This window comes from Macaca fascicularis, chromosome 7, assembly GCF_037993035.2.
Source record: "Macaca fascicularis isolate 582-1 chromosome 7, T2T-MFA8v1.1".
Lineage (NCBI taxonomy): Eukaryota > Metazoa > Chordata > Mammalia > Primates > Cercopithecidae > Macaca > Macaca fascicularis.
The window spans coordinates 47554938-47581211 of NC_088381.1; the positions used below are offsets into that span (position 1 = coordinate 47554938).

At 41.1% G+C, this 26274-nt stretch overlaps 1 protein-coding gene across 4 annotated transcripts in view; it reads right to left on the reverse strand.

Moving 5' to 3' along the window:
- UACA (uveal autoantigen with coiled-coil domains and ankyrin repeats) overlaps nucleotides 1-6725 on the reverse strand; it is a 100606-nt gene extending 93881 nt beyond the window's left edge. For all 4 annotated transcript variants that reach the window (XM_073996150.1, XM_073996147.1, XM_073996148.1 and 1 more), the window contains exon 1: nucleotides 6524-6725. Coding sequence is in view for 1 of the 4 variants with exons in the window: in XM_005559943.4 (XP_005560000.3) it covers nucleotides 6524-6607 (84 nt within the window). In the remaining 3 variants the exon portion in view is untranslated. The remainder of the gene's footprint in view (nucleotides 1-6523) is intronic.
- Between the last annotated feature and the right edge of the window lie 19549 nt (nucleotides 6726-26274).

A 26274-nucleotide genomic window follows, 5' to 3' on the forward strand; every position in this document is an offset into this window, starting at 1 on the left:
GAAGGCTGAGTCAGGAGAATCACTTGAACCCGGGAGGCGGAGCTTGCTGTGAGCAGAGATCACGCCACTGCACTCCAGTTGGGGCAACAGAGTGAGACTCCATCTCCAAAAAATAAAGAAGGATAAAGACTTTTTATAAACACAGCCACATTACTACCACTGTCACATTTAAATGTTTTAAATAATTCGATATCATCAAGTATCCATGTGATGATTACATTTCCTCAATTGTTTAATATACTTTTACTTTTTACAAGTAGTTAACCAGGATCTAAATAAAGTCCATCACTGCAATTGGCTAATATGTATTTTAATCTCTTAAATCTCTTGTAATCTATAGGTATCTCTTCTTTTTCCTTTTCTTACAATTTATAATTTTTAAGAAACCATTTCATTTTTTTTACAGATTTCCACAATCATAATTTTGCTGACTACGTCCCTATCTTCCTTTGTTCCCTGTACTGTCTATAAAATCGTGGTTATAGCTAAAGGGTTATTATTTTGGCAAGACTATTAATAGGTGGTAATAAATATTCCCACCACAACATATACTATGCCTGCCTGTCTTTCTTACTGAGACATTAGTAACCTCTGATAATCATGTCTAGACTCTAGATTCATTAACTCATTAGGAGCTGTAAAGTTATGATATACTAATTCTATCACCTCTTCTTAATATATTAGCTGGGACAGAATACATGCTGTACTAATTACATCATCCCTTCTTCATCTATTAGTGGCAGTAAAGTATACTTAGAACAAGATACTCTTATCAGCTATTTGGCTACCTTGAGATACAGTTCTCACAGGAAATGCGCAATAAATGTTTTATTATTTCCCTTTATTTTCCTGATCTTAAAAGAATGCATCAGTTTCCTAGCATCCTCCAAAAGTCAACAGTTGTTTTTATTTTTTTGGCCCTCATTACAAACTCATGCATTTAAGGATTTCAGTGCACTACAGTTGTTATTCTTACTGATGATCAAACTGTCCCATCCTTGGGCAACTGAGAGCCTCTTTGAGTTGGCTCCAGAGTCCTAATCTTTCACAGCCTCTTTACACTCTAGCATGACAAGGGGACTCCAAGTTCATCCTCCACACTTTCTGCTTTCAACTTGGAATTATCCATTTCTTTGAAGAGGACCTAATTAATCCATTCTTGAGCCTATGTGTTCCATAAATGTTTTCCAAACAAATAAGGCGACTGCTGAGCAAAGTCTACTTCCTGAACTGATCATTTTTAATTTGAACAATGTGTATGATGCACAATAAGTATACATAATCATTATGCCATCCTTATTAAAAAAGTAATTAAAATCCTTTACTCATCACCTAAAGTTCCTGGACTCATTATGCACCAAAGGACCTACCAAACCACTCTGCTTTGGTATTACAATAAAATTCAGCAATTCAAATCAACATAATGATCTGAATAAACTTGCTGCAGGGTGAGGGTTGAAATCAAAAAGTACAAAAGGAGGGTTTCTTTATTGTAATCCTCCTTCAAGAACCACAAGAAATACAACGCAGGGATAACCATAGGAAGTTGTCTGAACACAGCTTTAATTAAGGTAAGCATTTTTAATTTAAGGTTGGAATTGTTAATGACAATGAGTAAACAGTGCTTAATTAAGTATCATGAGTTTAAACTAAACGTAACAATTTGTTATCTTAATTATTTACATTACCCAAAAGTCGTTGTTATGAGAATAACATTAACATCTTTTCAAATGCACCCAAATCCCTCAGTGAAAAACACAAAGCCCTCATTCTCAAAATCACAACTAAAACAAAATCATGTTTAATCCTTTATGCTTTCTAAACATCTCAAACTAATGTTATTAGTGGAAACAGAAAATGTTTTTGAAGATTTTTTTCAGTTGCTGTATTTGTAACTCTAAATTTTTTTAGAAATACCAGTATTTTTTCACAGTGCTGAAGCATTATAGCAAGATGCTTTAGAACATATTTAGTTCTGATGTATAAAATTCACTGCCCCATTTTAAGAGTAGCCTAGAAAAAGGGCAGCAAAAATAATCACTACAGAACCTCTCAGGTCAGAGATTACTTCTACAATCAAAGTACTCTGCTACGACTTTTTTTTTTTTTTGGAGACAAAGTTTCCCTCTGTCACCCAGGCTGGAGTCACAGTTTACTGCAGCTTGACCTCCTGGGCCCAAGTGATCCTCTCACCTCAGCCTCCCAGGTAGCTAGGACCACAGGCATGCACCATCACATCCGGTTAATCTTTTGTATTTTTTGTGGAGATGGGATTTCACCACGTTGCCCAGGCGGGTCTCAAACTCCCGGGCTCAATCAATCCAATTTAAAGTGGAATCCCCTTCTAAAATGTCTGCTTACAATATTTGTTTGCAGCATTTCTACTACTTCTGGAATTACAGTCCCTTAATTTATATTACTTAAATTTCCTAAGCTAGGTGAAAATGGAACAAGCATATTCTCACTATACATATAACTGAACAAATAATTAACCAGATCTGATACAGTATTTATAGTCATTTAATTATTACTTTTAGAAATTCGAAGCTCCAACTTAGTAATTAAAAATAAATGTAACAGGCTGGGCATGGTGGCTCATGCTTGTAATCCCAGCACTTTGGGAGGCCAAGGTAGGTGGATCACTTGAGGCCAGGAGTTTGAGACCAGCCTGGTCAACATGGTGAAACTCTATCTCTACTAAAAATACAAAAAAATTAGCCGGGAATGGTGGTGGGTGCCTGTAATCCCAGCTGCTCTCGGGGCTGAGGCAGGAGAATCACTTGAACCCAGGAGGTGGGGGTTGCAGTGGGCCGAGATCGCGTCATTGCACTTCAGCCTGGGCAACAAGAGCAAAACTCCGTCTCAAAAAATAAATACATAAATAAATAAACAATAAATGTAACAATAAAAACACTCTTGGTTTATGGTTAATAGATGCAGCCATCTCCAGATTTGCTAGCAAAGGACTAATCCGCAAATGTAGTTTATCCACAATTTGTAATTGTGAACTACATTTACATGTGTACAAACATTCCCATTTAGTAAACTCTAAATTCACTGGAGTATTTATAACAATGGTACTATTCAGAATATGTAAAACACTACTTTTGCCCATAATCTGCATATAATTCTAATTTAGCATGCTAAACTAATATGCTGTATTCCACATATTATGTAATAAAATATCTGTATATGTCACATACCTCAGTCTACTGCTAATGTGTCTCCTTCAGATAATAACCTTAAATACACATACACAAAGGAAATTTATGAAATAAACATTTTAAAATTTTATCTCAAATCAAAGTTGTGCAAAGCGAATAGTGACTATTTCCAAAATAATTAAATGAACACTTTAAGACTCAAATTAGGTACCCATAGAGGAAAGAGGAGAAGAAAGTAAGATGTACCTTACACCATAATAAATATCTTATGTATCAAAGACTTAAACGTAAGAAAAAGAAAAAAAAGACTAGAAGAAACTTGGGGAGGGGGGTTGTTTAATACTGAATATTGCAGAGTGGAAAGGCCAAGATCTAACATAAACCTAAAAAACATAAAAGGTTATAAATTCAATTGTATAAAAATAACCACCTTCTCTGCACAGCAAATGCCACCAAAAAAAGTCTTAAGACAAATAACCAATTAAGAAATAATATTATTCATATGAAAAGGGCTAATTTCCCAGATATAAAGTACATACAAATGAATAGGGAAAAATATCAACAACCCAACAGAAAAAAGGAAAGGATAGGCCAGGCACAGTAGCTCACACCTGTAATCCCAGCAGTTTGGGAGGCCGAGGCGGGTGGATCAACAAGGTAAAGAGATTGAGACCATCCTGGACAAAATGGTGAAACCCGGTATCTACTAAAAATACAAAAATTAGCCAGGCATGGTGCTGCATGCCTGTAGTCCCAGCTACTCGGGAGGCTGAGGCAGGAGAATCACTTGAACCTGGAAGGCGGAGGCTGCAGTGAGCGGAGATGGTGCCACTCCAGCCTGGCCACAGAGCGAGACTCCATCTCAAAAAAAAAAAAAACAGAAAAAGAAAAAGAAAAATGGAAAGGATAAACTGTTCTTACCTATCAGGCTAGCAAAGATCAAAAACTTTGAAGACTTCTACTAAAAGCTTGGAAAACATTTCTCATATACTGGTTCCATGATGCATGAAAGGAAATTTGACAACATCATTCAAAATTACAAATGCACATATCCTTTACCTCAGCAATTCACTTTTAGGAATTGATCCTACAGGTACAGACACGCACTTGAAATATAAATATTAATCACATAACTGTACATTACAGCAAGATATGAATGGGAAGGTTCTATTTACAGTTTAAAAAAAAAAAGTCCAAGATATGAAACAGCAGCTACAGTGTGCTAGCATTTCTATAAAGGATGACTATTTATATTCATATTTGTTTGTATATGCTAAGCTCTCTCTGGAGGAACATACAAGCAACTGTATCACCACTGGCCTCTGAGGAATTGGGGCAGGGTGGCTGAAGCAGGGGTTAGGGAAACAGTACTGATATTTTGTTGTAAATATTTTTATTCCTTTCCAATATTAAACCATGTACTATAATACCTATTCAAAAAATAACTGTTTTTAAAGGCAAAAAGAAAAAAAAAAAAGAGTAGCCCAATCATACAATACATACATGTGACCAAATCTAGGATTATGGTTTATAGATTGAAAAGCAGAAAGGATCTATTTCTCCTGTATATGTGTTTTATTCTATCGACGCTTGGTTTGGTTTTATTCATCACTACAGTTTTATTTTAAAATTTTACAGAATTCATTCTAAGTTTTATTCATCATTATGCTTTTATTTTTAAATTGTACAGAACTTATTCTAATATTTAAACAGAAATGTTTGCTTTTTCTACATAAATAGGTTAATATCACGTTTATCTTTATTATGTCATTTTGAGAAAAACAGAATGCTCAATTGAGTGATAAGATTTAAGCTTAGAGGTATGCACTTTATGTTCCAAATGTATAAAATGCAAACTATCATGCTGATAATACCCACTAAATACTCTGCATTTCCAGAAAATGGGATAAAATTAAGTCATATAAACCTCTAAATGGGATGTAAATCCTTAGTGCAAACAAACACAACCAGGGAAAATATAGTTAATAAACCTAGAAACGTGTAACTTCTATAAAGCTAAAAACACAACCTGCATTAGAGAAGTAGAATCTTAACTGTAATGACCTCCAATATCACTGACATTTCCAATTACTTTTTTTTTAAGTGAAACAAAGTGATCTCTCTTTTCTATGAGCTTATAAAACGACTTCATGCTTTATCAAAGAACATCAATTACGTCATCTGAATCTACTCTTTTTTTGAAATATGAATTTGTCTAGTTAGTTCCTCCACAATTTCCTATATGTCCAAGTAAAATAATCCTCAATATAGGTGGAGAGAAAGGCACAATTCTGAATTAACTCAAAAAAGCAGAAGCAGATTAATTAGTATTCTGATAAAAAGAATACAATCCTTTGGTAAAATCTGTGTTAAATTGTAAAGGTTCATTTTAATTGCCCCAACTAGGTAACTGGGCACTTGGAGCATAACAACTCCTTTACGTTCGACTCTTCAACACTTTTTAAGTAGCACTTTTTTAATGACATAGAATTTTGATGATATCGCCATTCTTGTAACGTGACAAATTATCTAAATCACAACATCTGCGGTCGGGCTGTTTCTCAAGATTTCTGTTCTCCTGCCAACTAAAGAGGCCCTGACTACTCCTTGGCGTGCACACTGAGGCCGCGCTACAGGTCAGCACCGAAAGCGCCCCGCACGGATCCCGCCCCACAGGTGCGATTTACACGACCCACACCACCACCCGACTTCACCACCTCCAGGGTCACCACCCTGTGGGGTTTTGTCTTTACAACTAAGGCGATTCCCTCTGCCTCGCTGGGGAATCAAACTTTCCAATGACAACGACAGCGGCCAGCACGGGACGTCCACCAGCCTGGCAGGGCTTGACGCTCAGTCTCAGACTCGGGGAAGGTCCGGAGTCCGGGCACAGTGGCGCGGGGTGCGCAGCCCTGCCCACCTGCCCTGCCCGGTGCGAGCCCCGGCCCTGGGGACGGGGGGGCCAACACGGCCGAGCGGGCGTGGGGAGCGGGACGAGCGCCGGGAAAGGAGAGCGATGAGGGGGGTCAACGAAAGAGCGGAGTAGGGGGGCCAATCGAGGAACGCTGGATTTAAGAGGAGGGGGCCATAACCGCAGCACTGAGGTTTCTTCCAGAAGTTCGGAGGCTTGGGGGAAAGGGGTGGGGAAGAGACCCGTAGAGGCTCGGGTGCGGCGACGGGGAGGGTCCCCGGGGTCTCTGGGCTGACTGAGTCTCCGGCCTGAGAGAGGAGTCGCCAGGGCCGCCGAAGCCGAACTGGCAGAGGAAAAGCAGAGGAAGGCGGCGCGCGAGCTCGCCAGCAAAGGAGGGCTGCGCTGCTCCCGGAGCGGAGCGCCAGGCAGCCCGGGCCGCGGGACTCACCGCGCTGGCGGCGGCGGCCGCGGCGCCAGACGACGCGGGGCCGGGCACGTCCTGCCTCCTCAGGCGGGACTTGAGGCTCTTCATGGCTAACTCTCGCCAGTCCCGCGCGCCAACCTTAAAGGCTGCGGGGTGCCAGCGCGCAAGAAGTTGACGGCGGCAGCTGCAGCAGAGGCGGCGCGGACTGCACCAGCCCCACCTGCCTGCCACCTGGGGGCCTAGGCAGCCGAGGGCAACGGGCCTGAGGCGGGGCTCCCTTCCCGTAGCCAATCGACCGGCTGCCCTGGCGGGGGCGTGGCAAATCCCGACCAATCGGAATCCGGGAATGGGGCGGGACTTCCCTTTTAAACTGAGTAACACCCTTCCTCTCCCCGCTGGAGGAAAAGTTTGGGAACTTTATCCCGGGAAGGGGCGGAGGAGGTGGGTGGTCAGAGGTGTGGAGAGGCGCGCAGGCCGGGCTCCAGGCCACCGGCGCCCGCCCACCCGGAGCTTAAGATCTGGAGAGAGAACGGGGTCTCGCCTCTGCCACCTCTCATCTTCCCGGACTCCCCTCCTCTTTGCACCCACGCGCTGTATACCAAGTAAAGTTCCTTCCCTTCGTCTGGTCTCAGAAATTTCTGATTCTTGGTTACCTGCACACAGAACAGCTTTCGGGAGCAACCTCTCTTCAGTCTCCTGTTTTACTACCAAATCCTGGTGCCTGGAAACCACCACATGCATCAAAAATTCCAGAAATGAACAGTCTCTAAGAAATAAGGTGCTGATTGTGCAGAAAAACGTACAGTTAAGAAAGACCTTGAAAGACGTTATAAGTTACAGTGCCAGTTACGTGCTCGATTATGTGTTGAGTGAGGAACCCCCCGTATTGGAAGCAAAGGGATGGAATGGAGGCGGGGCGGGAGGTAGAAGAGGTGCCATCAATTAAAAATGACTCCCATAGCCAGTAATGTAAGTTGTCAAAAAAAGTTACGCCCTTTTTTCTTCAAAAAGATTTTTTGTTTTCTGTAGAAACACATTACACGTAAACGTATAAGATGAAGTTAAATCATCCTACCTAGAAATCTGGGTTAATAAAATTATTTAAGAGGTTGAAGAAACAGGAAAGTGTTCAGCACCCAATAATTTGCTGTTCGTGTGACATCTTCAAAAGTCTTCTTTGGAGTCATTTTTCCCCCCAGCGAAACGTTTATTGTCGCATGCATCCATTTGAAAAGACAAACAGTCCACATTTCCTGACTAACAAAGGACTCTTTTTGTCTGAAAGGTCAGTTGCTTTCTTTAGAGTTTCTTTATAGTAACTCAAGGTTTTCTTCAAATACTGTAAGAAAGTTTTCAGAATTTCTTGGAGAGACAGCATTCAAAGACTGTGTTAACCCTATACAACAAGTAAATAACAACTAACTACCCAAAAAAAAAAATTACTAAATTTCATCTTGATTAGATCGTTGGAAGAAAATTTTCTTTGACCCCTCCCCCTTCCTCTAGATCTCCAGTCATTTAGTTCTTGTTTAAAGTTCTCTTTAAAGTGTCTGTGTATGGTCAGTCACTCTGTTCTCACTGCCACTGCAGAGCCAAAATTATCTCATATCCGGACTATTATTACAGAAGTTCCCAGCCAGTCTCCCAACCTTAGTCTCTCAATTGTCCCATCACCAGTAAATTATCAGCCATCATCAAAAAGTCTTACAAAAATAATACTCTTGCTCAAAAGCCTTCAGCAGCTAACAAATAAAATCTAACTCCTCTACTTGGCATTTAAAGCTGTATAACGTGGACGCGACCCTGTTCTCTAGCCAACATCCCAAGCAAATTACTTTTCAGCCCATTCTCCAAACATGGGTCATGGCTTTCAATTTCCACATCTTTATGCATACCGATCCTTCCTCCAATAATCTTCTGTCTGTCTACATTCATCTCAGAAAATCCTACTCCCCCAAGAGTGATTGGCCGGGGACCTGGGGGGCTTCTGGAATACTGTACTATTCTCTCTGGGTGCTGGTTACATATGTAGTGTTTTCAGATTGTGAAAATTCAGTGAGCCTGTACTGTATACAATATATACTCTTTTATGTGTGTGTTATGCTTTAACAAAAAGTTTGTTTTTAAGTGCATGCCCTTTCCAAGTGCCCTCCTCGCTATAGAATCTTCCCTGATCAAGTAACTGGAAGTGATCTCTCCATCCTCCAAATAGTTACAGCAATTATACCTCTCATACGATACTAACACATATGTGCTGAGCAAACCTTATTTCACTACTGGACTTCAATTTACTTAAAATTAGGGAATAACTGGCCGGGCGTGGTGGCTCAAGCCTGTAATCCCAGCACTTTGGGAGGCCGACGTGGGCGGATCATGAGGTCAATAGATGGAGACCATCCTGGCTAACCGGGTGAAACCCCGTCTCTACTAAAAAATACAAAAAACCAGCCAGGCAAGGTGGCGGGCGCCTGTAGTCCCAGCTACTCAGGAGGCTGAGGCAGGAGAATGGCGTGAACCCGGGAGGCAGAACTTGCTGTGAGCTGAGATCGCGCCACTGCACTCCAGCCTGGGCGACACAGCAAGACTCCATCTCAAAAAAAAAAAAAAAAAAAAAAAAAATTAGGGAATAACTGACATATATTTGAATTCCCTAGAATGCTTAGCATGCTACAGGTGTTTAATAAATATTTCTGAATGAATTGATGCACTCTTATTGACTACTATAGCAAATTACGGTTGTTTGTTCTATGTATTTATGTGACACAGGATTGGAATTCCCCCTATTGTGAACACAGATGGAATGATCTAAGGCTGTGGTCCTGCTCAAATACTTGTGTCTCAATCAACTCCTTTGCTCTGGACTTAAGATAAGCACCCATTTACCATCTAGTCCTCTGACTGAATGTTATGTGTTAATTGCTTACACGAGCACTGTCTCAGTAATTGGCTGTTGAGTTATTAATTGCAGTTGTATTGCATGTCTCCTGTACTGGTTGTCTCCTGTAACATCCAAGTTATCGTAGTCCTGGTGACCGGCCTCCTTTTCTGTTGTTACTGGATAAAGCAAAGGAAACAGACAGAACCACAAGTATAGCTTGCATCAGGTTCCAAAAATGTTAGGCAAGTTATTTTTATTAACTGTCTGGATGATGTCCCCATGGTGTCTGTGTCCAGTGGCCTTTATGGATTTTTCCAGCCTAGAAACTTGATAGCTGATGTCTGCTTATTCCCGTTTGAGAGCAGCTAAGTAAATAGCACTGGTCTGAATATTCAGTAAAGCTTTTTTACGTTGATCTGGAAGCTGCCTATATGAAGTAAAGCCACTATTATTCGCATTCAACCAGACAGGTTGGGTTTTACTTTGTTAACTCTTATCACTATTATTTATTTTTATCTTCCCTTCGGAGCAAAGGGCACTTATCAAACCTAGGTGAACTTTTGTTTGTTATCACATTGAGCGTAAATAAAATACTTTTTTTTATTTCACTTCTTATTTTTTCCAATATTTATTTATTTACAATATATACCAGAAAGGGTAATGTATTTTTTTAAATTACTTTAATAGATTATATATACACATGGTAATCTCAAATGATACAAATGGAGCAAGTTAATCTGCTTACCACCCCTATTTTTTGATCCCTGCCATTAAGGAACTTGTGTTCTGGATTAGAGAACAAATGTGTAAGCTGTATGCTAACACATACAGCTTAACTGGACAATCACTTACTGAATCGTGTAGTAGGACTGCAGATGGTATTTAGGGAAGGAAAAGATCAACAGATAAGTTCGCCTGAAGGGAGGCTATCTAAGGTTGAGTATCCATTCAATGAATATGAACAGGTGAGAAGTAACACCAAATAGGCAGAGGATACCCAGGGGACCTGCCAGAACAGGGAAGAGGACACAGTTGACAGATGCTCACTGATAACTCAGATGGTGATAACAGCAAAAAACGATGACAAATATGATTTCTCAGAAAAAGAATAAAGAATCCACACACAGGGCCAGGTGCAGTGGCTCACGCCTGTAATCCCTGTACTTTGGGAAGCCGAGGTGGGCAGATCACGGGGTCAGGAGATCAAGACCATCCTGGCCAACATGGTGAAACCCCATCTCTACCAAAAATACAAAAAATTAGTCAGGCGTGGTGGCGGGCGCCTGTAGTCCCAGCTACTCGGGAGGCTGAGGCAGGAGAATGGCATGAACTCAGCAGGCGGAGCTTGCAGTGAGCTGAGATTGCACCACTGCACTCCAGCCTGGGTGACAGAGCAAGACTCCATGTCAAAAATAAAAAATAAAAAATAAAAAAAGATTCCACACACAGGCGGGGCATGGTGGCTCACGCCTATAATTCCAACACTTTGGGAGGCCAAAGTGGGCAGATCACTTGAGGTCAGGAGTTCAAGACCAGCCTGGCAAACATGGCAAAACCCCATCCCTACTAAAATACAAAAATTAGCTGGGCGCGGTGGTGGGAGCCTGTAATCCCAGCTACCGGGGAGGCTGAGGCAGGAGAATCCCTTGAACCCAGGAGGCACAGGTTGCAGTGAGCCAGGATAACGCCACTGCACTCCAGCCTGGGTGACAGAGCAAGACTTTATCTCAAAAAAAAAAAAGAATTGACATACAAAGTCTAAAATTTACACATAAAATGAGTCCTTTTCAAACACAAAGATCTCCTTCCAGACAAGCTTTAGTTATGAATTCTATATCCAATGACTTCTCTCTTCATTTTCAGAACTTCTTGCTGCTCCTAGTAGCCCTGAGGACCCAGTGAAAAAAGCCAGTGAATAATTCCATGAAGGGGCCCATGACATCAGTCATTCTCTCCCAGCTCAGATGCCAAAGCGAATGGCTGGCAGAACCACGTGTGGCCACAGAGTCATGAGGAAGGGCACCTCTACCCAGAAGTCATAGGCAGCCCAGGAAATGAGAGACTTGACGCAGTTCTCACACCCTCTTCTCTTGCCACATTGAAAACTAAAACATTGCATAAACGAGCTTTAAAAATAAAATACATAGGTCATCTTTGGCACTAACTTTAAAACAATCTGTATTTTTAGTTAACTCGCCAAAGGCTGCATCTTAGAAAACTAGAATGAGAAGAAGAAAAGGGGGAAAGAAGATGGTGTCTGCTCCATATAACCATAGACCCTCATGTAAGTTTTCTTAGTTACTCAGCACTAAAACTTCAAGAGATATCAATTCCTTCTTACAGAAGCAACTTCTTTCATCTCCCCTGTTGAGGATTGTTATGCATTTAGCTATAGCAATCTTGAGTTTACCACTTATCTTCCAAAGAAGGCTGCTTTCTACCTCTCTCTGTCTTCCCTGGCATTTATAGACTGTCATTCACTTATGACACACCGAGTGTGCCATTAGTTTCCATACTAGACTTCCCCAACATAATTGACCTCATACCTAAAAGCAGTTGAGATAACCACTGTGATTTCTTTGGATTTAGGTTTAACATCAAGTCTTGATTACACACAATCCAGAAGTACCCTTAGCTTCACTTTAATAGTAAGACCGATGGCCCTGAGTGCTTATGGTTGAAAGGCAAAAAAAAAACCTTCTTGATTGCCTCTTTTAAAACAGGCTACTCAGCCTGGAGCCCAGATAAACACCAGGAATTTGTTTCGGGGATCAGTAACCATCTTACTCCACAGTAAACTTTCCTGGACCTTGGAGTTTTCTTATCTTGGCCAGGATACCAAGATATGTGCAATGAGCTGAAAAACTTTCAAAACTTGAGCACTGTCAAATAAGTTGGATAGAAAAGTTTCTTGCTTTTAAATTTAAAATATGGCAGATAAAGGCTATCTCTATATATTTTAAATGATGGTTTTACTTGTCCTGCTTGTATTTTTTTCCCTCCAGATCTCCAAGGAGACTTTTAAAATTCTGGTGAGGTGTTCGGTAAATACTCTTAACTGAATTATCAATTACTAGTAAATTACATGCTGGTTCAATACCACCAGTTACTCCAGGACAACCTTTGCTACTCATCCTAACAAAAGAACACAGCAGACAGAATACGTTAAGATAAATCTCACCTTAAAATGTACTTGGGAGATGACCCAAGCTTTATGGTGGATGATGAACAATGACTTTACAGTGATTTAAATTGAAATTGCTATTGACTGTATTGGTTTCAGTTATGGGAAAGGGAAAGGGAAGGTCATAGATAAAATCTGGATATACAAATGTTCTAATAAAGTTATATATAAATGTATTTTATTATATTTTATATCATATAAAATTATCACTAGTGTTCATATGCTTTAAATGTACTATTTGGAATTCTTTCATCAAATATCCTTATAAATTAATATATCTTTAAGTAAATCCCGATTTTTACATTAAAAAGGAACCCATATAAGTGTAGATAAAATGTGTGTCTTAGGCCAGGCACAGTCACGTCTGTAATCTCAGCATTTTGGGAGGCCAAATCAGGCAGATCATTTGAGATCAGGAGTTCAAGACCAGCCTGGCTAATGTGGTGAAACCCCATCTTTACTAAAAATACAAAAATTGGCCGGGCATGGTGGTGGGCGCCTGTAATCCCAGCTGCTCGGGAGGCTGAGGCGGGAGAATTGCTTGAACCTGGGAGGGGAGGCAGAGGTTGCAGTGAGCAGAGATTGTGCCATTCCACTCCAGCCTGGGCGACACATCAAGACTCCCTCTCAAAAAAAAAAAGAAAGAAAGAAAAGAAGTGTGTATTTTAAAAGGTTAACTTAAAAAATTACTGCATGATATAATACATGATTGATTGATTGACTTTTTTAACATTTGATTACCAAAAGACCCATTCCCTTCCCTTTCTGGAAGGACATAGTTCGTGAAAAGTATTTTCTGCAGGCTCCTTCTTCAAAACTACTTGAATCAATGTTTGTTTTCATTAAAAATTAAAATTGGCCGGGCGCGGTGGCTCAAGCCTGTAATCCCAGCACTTTGGGAGGCCGAGGCGGGCGGATCACAAGGTCAGGAGATCGAGACCACAGTGAAACCCCGTCTCTACTAAAAATACAAAAAATTAGCCGGGCGCGGTGGCGGGCGCCTGTAGTCCCAGCTACTCAGGAGGCTGAGGCAGGAGAATGGCGGGAACCCGGGAGGCGGAGCTTGCAGTGAGCCGAGATCGCGCCACTGCACTCCAGCCTGGGCAACAGCGTGAGACTCCGTCTCAAAAAAAAAAAAAAAAAAAAAAAATTAAAATATAATTTTGTATCCAATTGTTAAGTAATACTTAACTACAGCATTTATTTGGGAGAAATGTTTAAATTAAGATACAATTCTTATATACAGTAGCATTATTCCACACTGCATTTAGGCCATCAAGACTATTTTAATAGCATATTTTATTCAAAGAGCTTTGTCCACTCTTATGCCTTCATGGATTAACCAGATAGATATATTCTTTACATCATCTATTTAGTACAAATATCAAAAATATTTGATAATAATGAATCAGTGTATGCTTTCCCTCTTGCTGTTTTATGAATGTTGTTGCCACAAACAAAATATTTAAAGTAGCCAATAAATTAAAATACCAACACATGCTGAACTTCAAAAGAGCTACATTTTAATTTTGCCAGGCTAGGGAGAAGCATGTTTTATGCTCCATAAACTTCAAAACCCTCCCTGGACCTAAACAATAATTAAGAACAGTTCCTTTGAACCTTAGAAGGGTGTAGTCCATGAATTTACTTGAGTTCAAGACATCCCATTTTAAGGCTAAACTAAAAGGCGTATTTCTTCTACTACTGAGACATTGATCTCTAAGAGAACAATAAACTCTCGAGATCCATGAACTTTTTGGTTCATAACTCTGAAGTGACACTCATCAAGTCAACAAATACAAAAAAGCCTAAAACCCCTAACACCCAGACGATTGAGCTCTTATTAGGCAAGTCAAACCCCAACTAAAACTACCTTGGGGAATTCCCAAATATGAATCACAGCAAATCACCTGGCAACAATAAAGGATGCTCATAAACTCTTGCAGCCAGAGAGTTCCCATTCAATACTACATGACTCCAAGTCAACATTCCTTGACAGGTAGCTGTGCAGTCTATGCCAGAATGTTAACACTTTGAATGCTTTTGTTTAAATCACACTTCCATCCAGAAAGAAATTGAGGCAACTTGTAACAAATTTCATTACCATACTTCCTGGCAACAAAGGGAGGAAATCAACCTCAGGAAGGAAGAACTTATGTTCACTATTGGAGAGAGCGTGATATTCATCCTCGAGTTTGAAATTTGGCTTTCAGCTTCCTAATAGCCAAGGCAAAACAAAAATAGAAACTAACAGTGACAGCTTTAAAACCAGGAAAGGAAAAGGCACTGAAAATTCTCAAAAGAGATAATGCTTTCCTGCTGCTACATTCTGCAATAAATTTCTCATATGAGTGTGCCTTTACTTACAGGACAGTGAGCAATGGAATAGACAACCCCCTCAACTATAAGAAATATCTTCGTTGGGTGTCCAGAGTGTTCATTCCTCCAGCAAGTGTTGGTTATCAGATGACGTGTGAGATGATACTGAGGAATCAGCAGGGAACAAGTAAACAAACAAATAAGTAAGTGACCAAGATCAATTCAGAGAATGGTATATGAGGAAAATAAAAAGGATAATGTACTAGAGAACGAAGTGGGAGGCAGGGGTGGGGAGAATGATTGTAGATTGGGTAGTTGAGGAAAGTCTTTCTGGAGAAGTGACTTTGAACTAAGGTCTGAATTACAGAAAGGAGCCTGTCAAGCATAGATGTGGAGGCAGAACACTCCAGGCAAAGAAAACAGCCAATGCAACGGCCCTAAGCAGTGCGGTATGGCTTGGCTTGTTGCAGGAGCATACTGAAGGCCAGTGTGGCTGGAGCATAGTGGGAGAAGAATATGGGCAAGAGAAAGTTGGAGAGACAGGCTGGGGCCAGCACAAAGAGGGCCTGGTGGACCAATGAAGGATTTCGAATTGTGTCCTGATAGGAAGCTAACTAAGTAGGGGATGATATGATCTTATTTATATACTAAAAAGATCTTTCTGCTGCTAGGGAGATAACTGATCATAAAAGACCAAAGGGGAAAGCAGGAAGGCATGAGCAGGACTGGGATATAGTTTAGAAATAGAGCTGCCTCGCTGGTAGACTGGATGCAGGGAGTAAGACATTAAGAATCTAGGTAGGTAGGTGGTGCTGCTTACTGAATGGGGATGACTATGGGAGCTATGTTTCCAAGGGAAAGTCAAGAGTTCTGTTTCAATTATATTGGTTTAAGTCACCCATTGAGCATCCAAATGAGGATATATTAAGTAGGAGGCCTAAATAGCAAGAGTGAAATTCATTAATTTGGAAGTTATGGCCAAATAAGTGTAATTTAAAGCCATGAGGCCAGATAAAATCTGTCATGGAAGAAGAGGGCCAAGGGCCTAGATGCGGATACTGCAACCTTTAGAAATCAAACAGAAGACTGGGTGCGGTGGCTCACGCCTGTAATCCCAGCACTTTGGAAGGCAAAGGCAGGTGGATCACCTGGGGTTAGGAGTTCGAAACCCCATCTCTACTAAAAATACAAAAATTAGCTGGGCATGGTGGCAGGCACCTGTAATCCCAGCTACTCGGCAGGCTAAGGGAGGATTGCGCCGCTGCATTCCAGCCTAGGCGACAGAGCAAGACTTCATGTCAAAAAAAAAGAAAAAAGAAATCAAATAGAGAAAAAAGGTACCAACAAAGAAGACTGAGAGGAAATGGCTAGAGAATAGGCAGAAACTAGAGAATGTGACACAGCAGCCAGGAGAGGGTGGTTTTTCAAAGGTCAATTCTACCAAATACCACTGAAAGATGGAGAAGCACAGAGACAGAGGAGCAACCACTGGGTTTCGCCGCAAAGGGTGTTATTAATAGCCTTTACCAAACAATTTCCATCACTTTTGGGGACAGAAGCTAAGGAAAGTAGACTGGAGAGACAATGGGAGGTGATAGGGTGTTCTGAAGGAGAGCAGAGCAATAGGGATAGCAGCTGGACAATGACAAGATATCAGTGGAAAGTTTTTTAGTTTAAGGTGGGAGAAACTAAAACATTTTTTGTAGGCTGGGAGGAGAATGATCCAGTAGAGGGGAAAGGACTAATGAAACAGAGAAGGGGGACATCTGTAGAAGTTAAGTCTTTGAGGTCAAAGGGGATTTGATCCCTCAGTTAGGAGCCTGGACATGTCATCTGCAGTAACAGGATAAAGGCAAAAAAATGCAAGTACAGATAAGTGTACGGTGGTATATTCAGTGGAAGGAAAAGACGAAGGTCCCAATGGCCTGCTTCTATTTTCTCATAAATCATGATCATCACTTTAGAGGGAGATGGGCAATGAAGAAACACCACTTTTGGAAATTTGAGGACAGATAAGAAGATATGAAATAGCCAATCTTTTTCAGTCTTACAATTCCAAAATATCAACTTGGTCTGCCTGATCTATGAAATACCCAATGTGATTCTGAGAGTGTGAATAATTTCTCAATTGATAATTTCTCAATCTTTCTACTAGCAAAGGGATTAGCTTGTACAGGAACTGCCAATATCTAAGCCACCAAATAGCAAATGCTTAATTAATGTTCCTAAGCTATAGAAGGATTGGCCAAAACATATATTCAGCAAAGCACCACATCTCACCCTTTTCTGTATGTCTACCCCACAGCACAAAGTACTACTATTACTATTACTACACAATCACTAACGTTTACTGAGATATTACCATGTGCCAAGCACTGTGCTAAGTTCTTTACATGTATTTCTTTTAATACTCCCAGAAAAGAAATGAGCAGTATATACTACTGTTATCCTAGTTTTATGAATGATGAAGCTGAAGCTTCCAAACGCTAAATTATATCAGTATTAAAGACCATGCAGTTGTCCATGAAATGGGAAGGACAGATAAGTAACTATTATCAATCATGTCATGTAGTTATGAGTGGAGTTGTATAAATAAGTGTTAAACCAAAACCTAGTAAGGTATTTATGCTTGTAAATAGTTTGCCCATATACAAAAAAAAAAAAAAACCCAAGACTTGATTAAAATGATTTATACCTATAGTGATTCACTATAGAAAGTTAAAATAGGCTTGGTGCAGTGGCTGACACTTGTAATCCCAGCACTTTTGGAGGCCAAGGTGGGGGGATTACTTCAGGCCAGGAGTTCTAGACCAACCTCGACAACGTAGTGAGACCCCATCTCTACAAAAAAAAAAAAATTAAAATTAGCCGGGCATAGTGGTACACACCTGTAGTCCCAGGTACTGGTCGGGGGAGGCCAAGATGGGAGAATCACTTGAGCCTGGGAGGCGGAGGCTGCAGTGAGCCGTGATCACGCTACATCATTCCAGACTGGGTGACAGAGTGAGACCCTGTCTCAAAAAAGAAAAAAAAAAAGATTAAAATACTTCAGACAGAAAGTCCCAACTGAAAAATGGAAATTTGGAAAACCCTGTTGACAGAACAAGGTCTGTTGAAGAAGAGACTCAACCAGTAGTATACTGGTAACCTGTTAGACAGCTGTATTTTTATAAGTGGGAATAGGGGGACTAATTTATAGCAATTGCCAATTTCAATGGTATAAATATGTCCACCATGGAATTCAGACTCTCAGTGTGACATCGATCATCCCTCAAAAATTCTTGAAAATCTACCAGTCAGCTCTTGTGAGTCAGTTCCAGCACTCCACTGGAAGAAGCTAATATGAACCCTCTGGCACCACCAGACCTCATGTTTCCTTGGGTATGTCTAGCAAGGATAACTTTGGGATCTCAGAACTGCAGTCAGCCTGAGGTTTCAGCCCTTCTCCTATGGACCAAACAAATGAGGTAAAAAAGGAACACTGGGCATGAATTATGCTGATTCTAATGTATTTTTGATATTGGAGTTAGGAATAGGTATGAGAGACCATCTTGTTTCAGTCTTTGCTTTTTGCTTGTGTTTTCTCTCTTTTTTTCCAATGTATTGAAAAGATTAATTGAATAAAATACAATCAGATATTGAAATGAACATAAACATTGGATATAGAGATTGTCAGAGTGATCACTTCCTATGTTTCAACATGCTTGTGTGATTCCATGCCTGTATTCCTAAACAGTACTTACACAGCTTCCCCATGTGAGCGCCTGAGAAGTTGGTGTTGATTTATTGGATAAGTGACTGAGTTTTGTGTGTGAAAACAATTCACGGATAGAAATTTAACTTAATGCCATCTTAAAGGATTCAGTGGCCTAATTTCAAGTTCATTAGTACTCACCAAACAGTGCATTTATAAAGTCATGGGTGATTGTTATATGAACTTTCAGAATTATGTCTTTCCGGTTTCATTCTTGATTCACATCCAAACAGGTATGGTTTAGACTCTAGGATTGAAACAAGGGTCTAGGGTAGAATCAAGTTTTCTTTCAAACTTGTCCCATAGATTTTAAAAAATATCAGAGTTCCTGGTGTTATAGGAACACTGCATTCTTTTGTAACCTCCAACAAAAAAACTAGTCAATGCTGCCTAAAATTGAGATTCTAGATAAATATCTCAAAAAACAAATGAATAACAAATATTATTATTAAAAACAGGGAAATTTTAAGCAACATGAGAACTTATGACAGAGAAAATTAGTTTATTTATTCATTAAATATTTGCTGAGTATTTACTTATTAAGTGCCAGGCACTGTGCAGAATCTTTGAGTTTCATCATTGCTTCCAAAGGACAAAGATTCCTGTTTTCCTCGGATATATCCACATGACTAACTGCCTTACCTCCCTCAAATGTCTTTTTTTTTTTTTTTTTTTTTTTTGAGATGAAGTCTCACACTGTCGCCCAGGCTGGAGGGCAGTGGCACGATCTCAGCTCACTGCAACCTCCGCCTCCCAGGTTCAAGTGATTCTCCTGCCTCAGCCTCCCGAGTAGTTGGGATTACAGGCAAACACCACCATGCCTGGCTAATTTTTTGTATTTTTAGTAGAGATGGAGTTTCACCATGTTGGCCAGGCTGGTCTCAAACTCCTGACCTCAGATGATCCACCTGCCTCAGCCTCCCGAAGTGCTGGGATAACAGGCACGAGCCGCCACACTCAGCCTAAATGGCATCTTTTCATGGAGTCCTTGACCTATTCTGCCTTCCCCATCCCTGCTGCTTCTCAGTCCCCTAATTTTTTTTCCATAGCACTGGCATACATGTTACCTTCTGAAATACTAAACCGATTATATATAGTGTATCAAAAAGTTGTAAGTGCTGGAGTGATTGGAACAGGGTGAGAAAGGGTAAGAGAGGGAGGAAATGACCCGAGAGAGATAGTGGGAGCAGGAGTCTAGATCACGTAGTGCCTAGCAGAGTATCGTAAGGGCTCAGGGCTTTTATTTGAGGGGCATGGGAAACCATATCAGGGTTTTGCAGTAATCCAGGTGAGAAGCAATGATGACCAGACCAGGTTAGTAGCAGTAGAGAAATGATTGGATTCTAGATAGATCTTGAAGGTTGAGCCAGCAAGAATTGATGTGAAATATGAGAGAGTCAATTATGAATCTGAGCGCCTGGAAGGATGGAGTTGTCATTAACTGAGATGGGGAAGGCTGTGGGTGGAGTGGGTTGTGGAGAGGAAATACAGAAGATCAGGAGTTTGGTATTAGCCATGTTTATTATGAGATGTCTATTACACATCCAAGTGGAGATGACATGTAGCAGGTTTGAGAAATGATTCTGGAGGCCAGGAGGGACATATCAGATGGAGAGATAAATATGGGAGTCATCAACATATAGCTGGTAGAAGACTGCATGAGGTCACCAAAGGAGGAAATATAAAGAGGCCAGGGACTAAGCTCTGGGACACTCCAGTATCAACCAATTGGAAGACAAGGATCCTACAAAAGAGAAGGAAAAGTGCCATACAATGAAGAAAAAGGAAAACCAAAGAGTATGGAGCGCTGGCAGCCAAGTAAAGGAAGTATATCAAGGAAGAGGTCACGGTCAGCTGTGTCTCTGCTGCTAATCAGTGTGCTGGGTGAGGACTTAAATTACCATTGCATTTAGCATGATGGAAGCAAGCCATTGGTAACCTGGACCACGGGCAAGTAGTGTTGAGGGGGAAGTGAGAACAAAAGTGACTCAGTGGCTTTAAGAGGAAATTGGAGGAAAAGAATTAGAGACTACATTAATAAGCAACTTCTTCAAGTTTTGCTGCAAAGGGGAGTGAGAAAATGGGGCAGACGTGGTGGAGAAGTTTTTCTAAGATGGGAGATAGTAACAGAATGTCTCCAAGCAAATTTTATATACATGGTTACATGTACACACCCCAACTTTAGCACTTGTATTATTCCATTTACATGTTTGTCTCCCCTAATAATTTGTAATAATATATACATTCTTCCAGCCTGGGCAACATGGCAAAATTCCATCTCTACAAAAAATACAAAAATTAGTCAGGCATGGTGACATGGGCCTATAGTCTCCACTACCCAGGAGGAGGGAGGATCACCTGAGCCCAGGAGTTCAAGGCTGCAGTGAGCTGTGATCGTGCCATTGCACGCCAACCTGGGGTGACAGAATGAGATCCGGTCTCAAAAAAAAAAAAAAAAAAAGAAATCTTGAGAACAGGAACCTCTTTTTACTCAAACTTTATATGCCCATAGGCTAACCCAAAGTACTCGTTTTGTATCATAGCTGCAGCAAATCGCCATGAATGTAGCAGCTTAAAACAACACAGCTCTGTAAGTTAGAAGTCTAACACAGTCCTCACTGAGCTAAAATCAAGCTCTGGCAGTGTGTTCCTTTGTTGCCTTTGTCTGCTTCTAGAGGCTGCCCTCATTCCTTGGCTCATAGCTCCTTTCTTATCTCCAAAAATCAGCATTCCTTCCATCTCTCTGACCATGTTTCCACAGTCACATCTCTCTGACTCTGAACTCAGCTAGGAAAGATTTTTTTATTTTAAGGAGGCAGGTAATTAGATTGGACCCACCCAGATTATTCAGGGTAACCTCTCCATCTCAAAGTCCTTAATTTAATCATATCTACAAAGACCCCTCTGCCCTGTATATGGTAAGTTATTCACAGGTTCTGGGGATTACAACGTGGACATCATTGCGTGTCATTATACTGCCCATGATATCCAGCAACTCACACATAAATAAACAATGTCTGGAATACAAGCCTTAAACATTTTTTGTCTCATGGCATTTGTCATACTGCATTCCAAAGGTCTGACTTCCTTAAGGAATTGTAGTCTCTGTATGAGAGCAGAAACTATTTCACCTTTGTTCTTCACTGCATTCCCAGCACCTAGCACAAGACACGAAGTAGGTGCTCAATAAATATTTGTTGAGTGGCTGAATGAATAAATAAGTGGGTAAACCTATTCTATCATGTGAGCTGCCCGAGCAGATCTCTTCTTTGACCTCAGCAGATAATCTCACTCCCTTAATGGAAATGTGGCTCCTTCTCCAGGAGCGGGGCCAGTTTATCTTCCTTGCCTTGTTACTTCTTTCAGCGACTGAGTCTACCTTTAGCACATCTTTTCCCTGAGGCACCCACTGAGTTCATGCCATCTGCTATGCTAATTCACATTAAGCTGTTAGTGACTTTATGACTGGAAGGACATGTTTAATTTTTATAAACATGGAAGGACATGTTTACTTTTTTTTTTATTTATTTTATTTTTTTTTTTGAGACGGAGTCTCGCTCTGTCGCCCAGGCTGGATGGAGCACAGTGGTGCCATCTCGGCTCACTGCAACCTCCGACTCCCGGGTTCATGCCATTCTCCTGCCTCAGCCTCCCGAGTAGCTGGGACTACAGGCACCCACCACCACGCCCGGCTAATTTTTTGTATTTTTAGTAGAGACGAGGTTTCACCTTGTTAGCCAGGATGGTCTCAATCTCCTGACTTAGTGATCCCCCCGCCGCGGCCTCCCAAAGTGCTGGGATTACAGGTGTGAGCCATCACACTCGGCCCCAGAGCTTGGTTTTATACATTTTAGGGAGATATGAGACGTTCAATATGTGTAAGATGTACATTGGTTCAGTCCAGAAAGGTAGGGCAGCTCAAAGTGGGGAGGGTGCTTCCAGGGCATAGGTAGATAGGAGGCAAAGGATTGCATTTTTTTGAGTTTCTGATTAGCCTCTCCCAATGAGACAGTCAGATATGCATTTACCTCAGTGAGCAGAAGGGTAACTTTGAATAGAATGGGAGACAGGTTGGCCCTAAGCAGTTCCCACCTTAACCTTTCCCTTTAGCTTAGTGATTTGGGGGCCCCAAGATTTATTTTCTTTTCACAGCACAAAAAGTTTTAAGTATAAAAGCATATATATTGAAAAGCAAATTGGCGTTCACTCCTGTTCCTGATACCTAGTTTCCTTCCAGAGGCAACATCTTCTACTCGTTGGTTTGCTTGTTTTTGTTTATTTTGAGGGAAGAAGTGTAATCTAATAGGCATACTCTATGCATGTGCAACTTTTTTACATCAACACAGAAGCCTCCTTAAAAAAAAATCCCTTTTCTACACCTTGCTTTTTAATTAACAGTATCAATCTTTCCAACAGTGGCTTAGCATACCATTAAATAGAGGGTACAACAACTTAGCAAACCTTTATAAATCAGGCCCTCAAGAGATGATTTGAGTGTGGCGGAATTTCAGCATTTGAGGCAGAGAGAATATGAGCGGTCCTGTGTCTGGGAAAGGCAATGGAGAGATCTGTAGTGTTGGTGGGGCACTTGGAAGCCTAGATACGTGTCACAAGAAAATCTCAAGGAAAACAATGTAGACAGGGTTGCGATGAGTAGAAGGGAGCAGGAATGCAGAGGCCAGAAGAGGGAAAGCCAGCAAGGCAAAAGGAGTGGGCACTCAGGGCTCTTCACAGCCATCTGGACCCAACCTGTCCCGATGCTCCAATGCATCTTCCTTTTCTTTTTCTTTTCTTTTCTTTCTTTCTTTCTTTTTTTTTTTAAATAGAGTCTTACTCTGTCACCCATGCTGGAGTGCACTGGCGTGATCTCGGCTCACTGCAAACTTCGCCTCCCAGGTTCAGGTGATTTTCCTGCCTCAGCCCCCTGAGTAGCTGACATTACAGGTGCCCACCACCATACCTGGCTAATTTTTATATTTTTAGTACAGACAGGGGGTTCGCCATGTTGCCCAGGCTGATCTCAAACTCCTGACCTCAAGTGATCCGCCCACCTCAGCCTCCCAAAGTGCTGGGATTACAGGCCTGAGCCACCGTGCCTGGTACCAATGCATCTTCCTCTACTTCCCTGAGTGCCTCACCCCTCTGAGCAGGAAAGTTTCCTCTCCCAGTCCCTAGCCCTAAGCAGGCACATTCCAGGGCCTTTGCTCATGTCCTCTTGTTTTCTGGGATGCATTTGAAACCGTTGACACGCCCTCCCTCCTAAGCTCTCACCTGTCCAGGTCTCTGGGTCACCTTGCTCTACTGGTACTTCTGCTACCTCTCTGAACTTTCTTCATTCTCTAAATTCATTGGTTAGGCCTGTCATAACAAAGTACCACAAACTGTGTGACTTAAGCAACAGAAATGTATCATCACACAGTTCCGGAGGCCCGAAGTCTAAAAGCGAGGTGTTGGTGGAGCCATGTTCTCTCTGAAAGCCACAGAATAGAATCCTTCCTTGCCTCTTCTAGCTTCTGGTGTTTGCCAGCAATTCCTGGTATGCTGCCCTTGTAGATGGGTTGCTCCAAGCTCTGCCTCCAAAATCACATGACTATTTTTCTACACCATCTTTTTAATAAACTTGTCTTTTTCTTGTCTTATGAGGACACCAGTCATATTGCATCTTACTCCAGTATGACCTCATCTTAACTAATTATATCTGCAATGACCTTATTTCCAAACAAAGTCACATTCACAGGTACCACTGGTTAGGACTTGAACATGTCTTTCTCGGGGACACAGTTCAACCCACATCACTTCCCATAAAACAGTGGTCTACAAAATAGGGCGGGACCCGTCTCAGAGTGTATGAGATAATCCTTTGAGGAAAGGGAAGAAATTTCTATTTATACTTTTTTTTCCTAAAAGATAAAAAAATTAAGCATTACTAATAATATTTAATATGTGGACTGATAACGGTGGCCTCCCCTGTATTCTGTTTGTCAGAGCCCCATGTCATGCCCAGTGAGTGGTGAAAGCTAAAGGAATAGTAGACTTTCCTTAGCGCTGAGAGGATGACAATGGAGCCCCTGATTCTTGTTCAATTTCAGCATGTTCCCACATATTGCAATTGGTGTGCTTTTGAGTATCATTAATGTGGCTACTTTTATGAAAACAAGACCTTTAAATAGTAGACTCTATATACTACTTTGTCCTGAGATGAAGCATGATCATAAAAGTACTTTAAAATTCAATTTAAACATGAGGTTGCACTCTATTTTACAAAACTACAAATTTTCCAATTTTGCTAGCCTTTTTTCATGATGGCAAATAACAATAAGTAGTATGCTACCCAGCAAAAGGTATGGAAAAAACAAAACTTCTGAGTGTATCCCTTCAAGATAAATGCAATATTTTAACAATGAATAAGAAATAGATTTTTTTCAAAAGGCACTCATGTGGAGAGCATATTGAAAATGGGCATTTGAAAATGTTTCCACTGTTAGATGAAATAACATGTTTCATTCCAAAACTCTTATAGCCTTCCATTTCTGGCAAGAAGAACGACAACATGACCTTAAAACGATCATGCTGGTCAGGCACGGTGGCTCATGCCTATAATCCCAGCACTCTGGGAGGCCGAGGCAGGTGGATCACCTGAGGTCAGGAGTTTGAGATCAGCCTGGCCTAAATGGTGAAATCCCGTCTCTACCAAAAATACAAAAATTAGCTGGGTGTGGTGGTAGGCGCCTGTAGTCCTAGCTACTTGGGAGGCTGAAGCGAGAGAATCACTTGAACCTGGCAGGTGGCAGTTGCAGTGAGCCGAGATCATATCTCTGCACTTCAGCCGGGCAATAGAGTGAGATTCCATCTCAAAAAAAAAAAAAGAAAAGAAAAGAAAACAGAAAACTATCATGCTATAAAACATTTAGTGATGTTGAAAAGAATAATTATTGCTAACACATAACAGAGTTTCTAAGAAAGTCAGGGCAATTCCCAGGGCTAAAACCAAAGAAGGAAATAAAGCCCAGAGCTTCCACTGCAGTCACTGCAGCTTCCTGGTAAACCTGGAGACAGGAGACACCACCCTGGGGTGGTGCCTTCAGGAAAGGTACAAATAAAAATAAAAATTGCTATTTCCAATTACTTTCTTTCTAAAACTTGCAAAAAAAAATTAGCTTCTCTAATATTTACTATGTGGACTGATACCGATGATCTCCTTTGCATTCTATTTGTCAGAGCCCCAGGTCATGCCCTGTAAGTAGGAAATGCAATATTTTACAGGTATATTTTATCAGGTATTTTATCAGAGAGCTGAGTCTTCCATGAAAGAATGCCCTGGAAAACATCCACCTACCAGCAAAGAGACACCTGGGGAAGAGTATCAGTGTGGGCCTATTCTTTTGATAGGGGAAAAGGAAGTCTCTATTAAGGATTTTTCTTTTCTTTTTCTTTTTCTTTTTTTTTTTTTTTTTTTGTAAAAAGGGTCCTGCTCTGTCACCCAGGCTGGAGGGCAGTAGTGGAGTCACAGTTCACTGCAGCCTTAACTTCTCAGGCTCAAGAGATCCTCCCACCTCAGCTTCCTGAGTGAGTGAGTAGCTAGGACCAAAGTGCTGGGATTAAAGGCGTGAGTCATTGTGCCAGGCCAGTATTTCAGTATT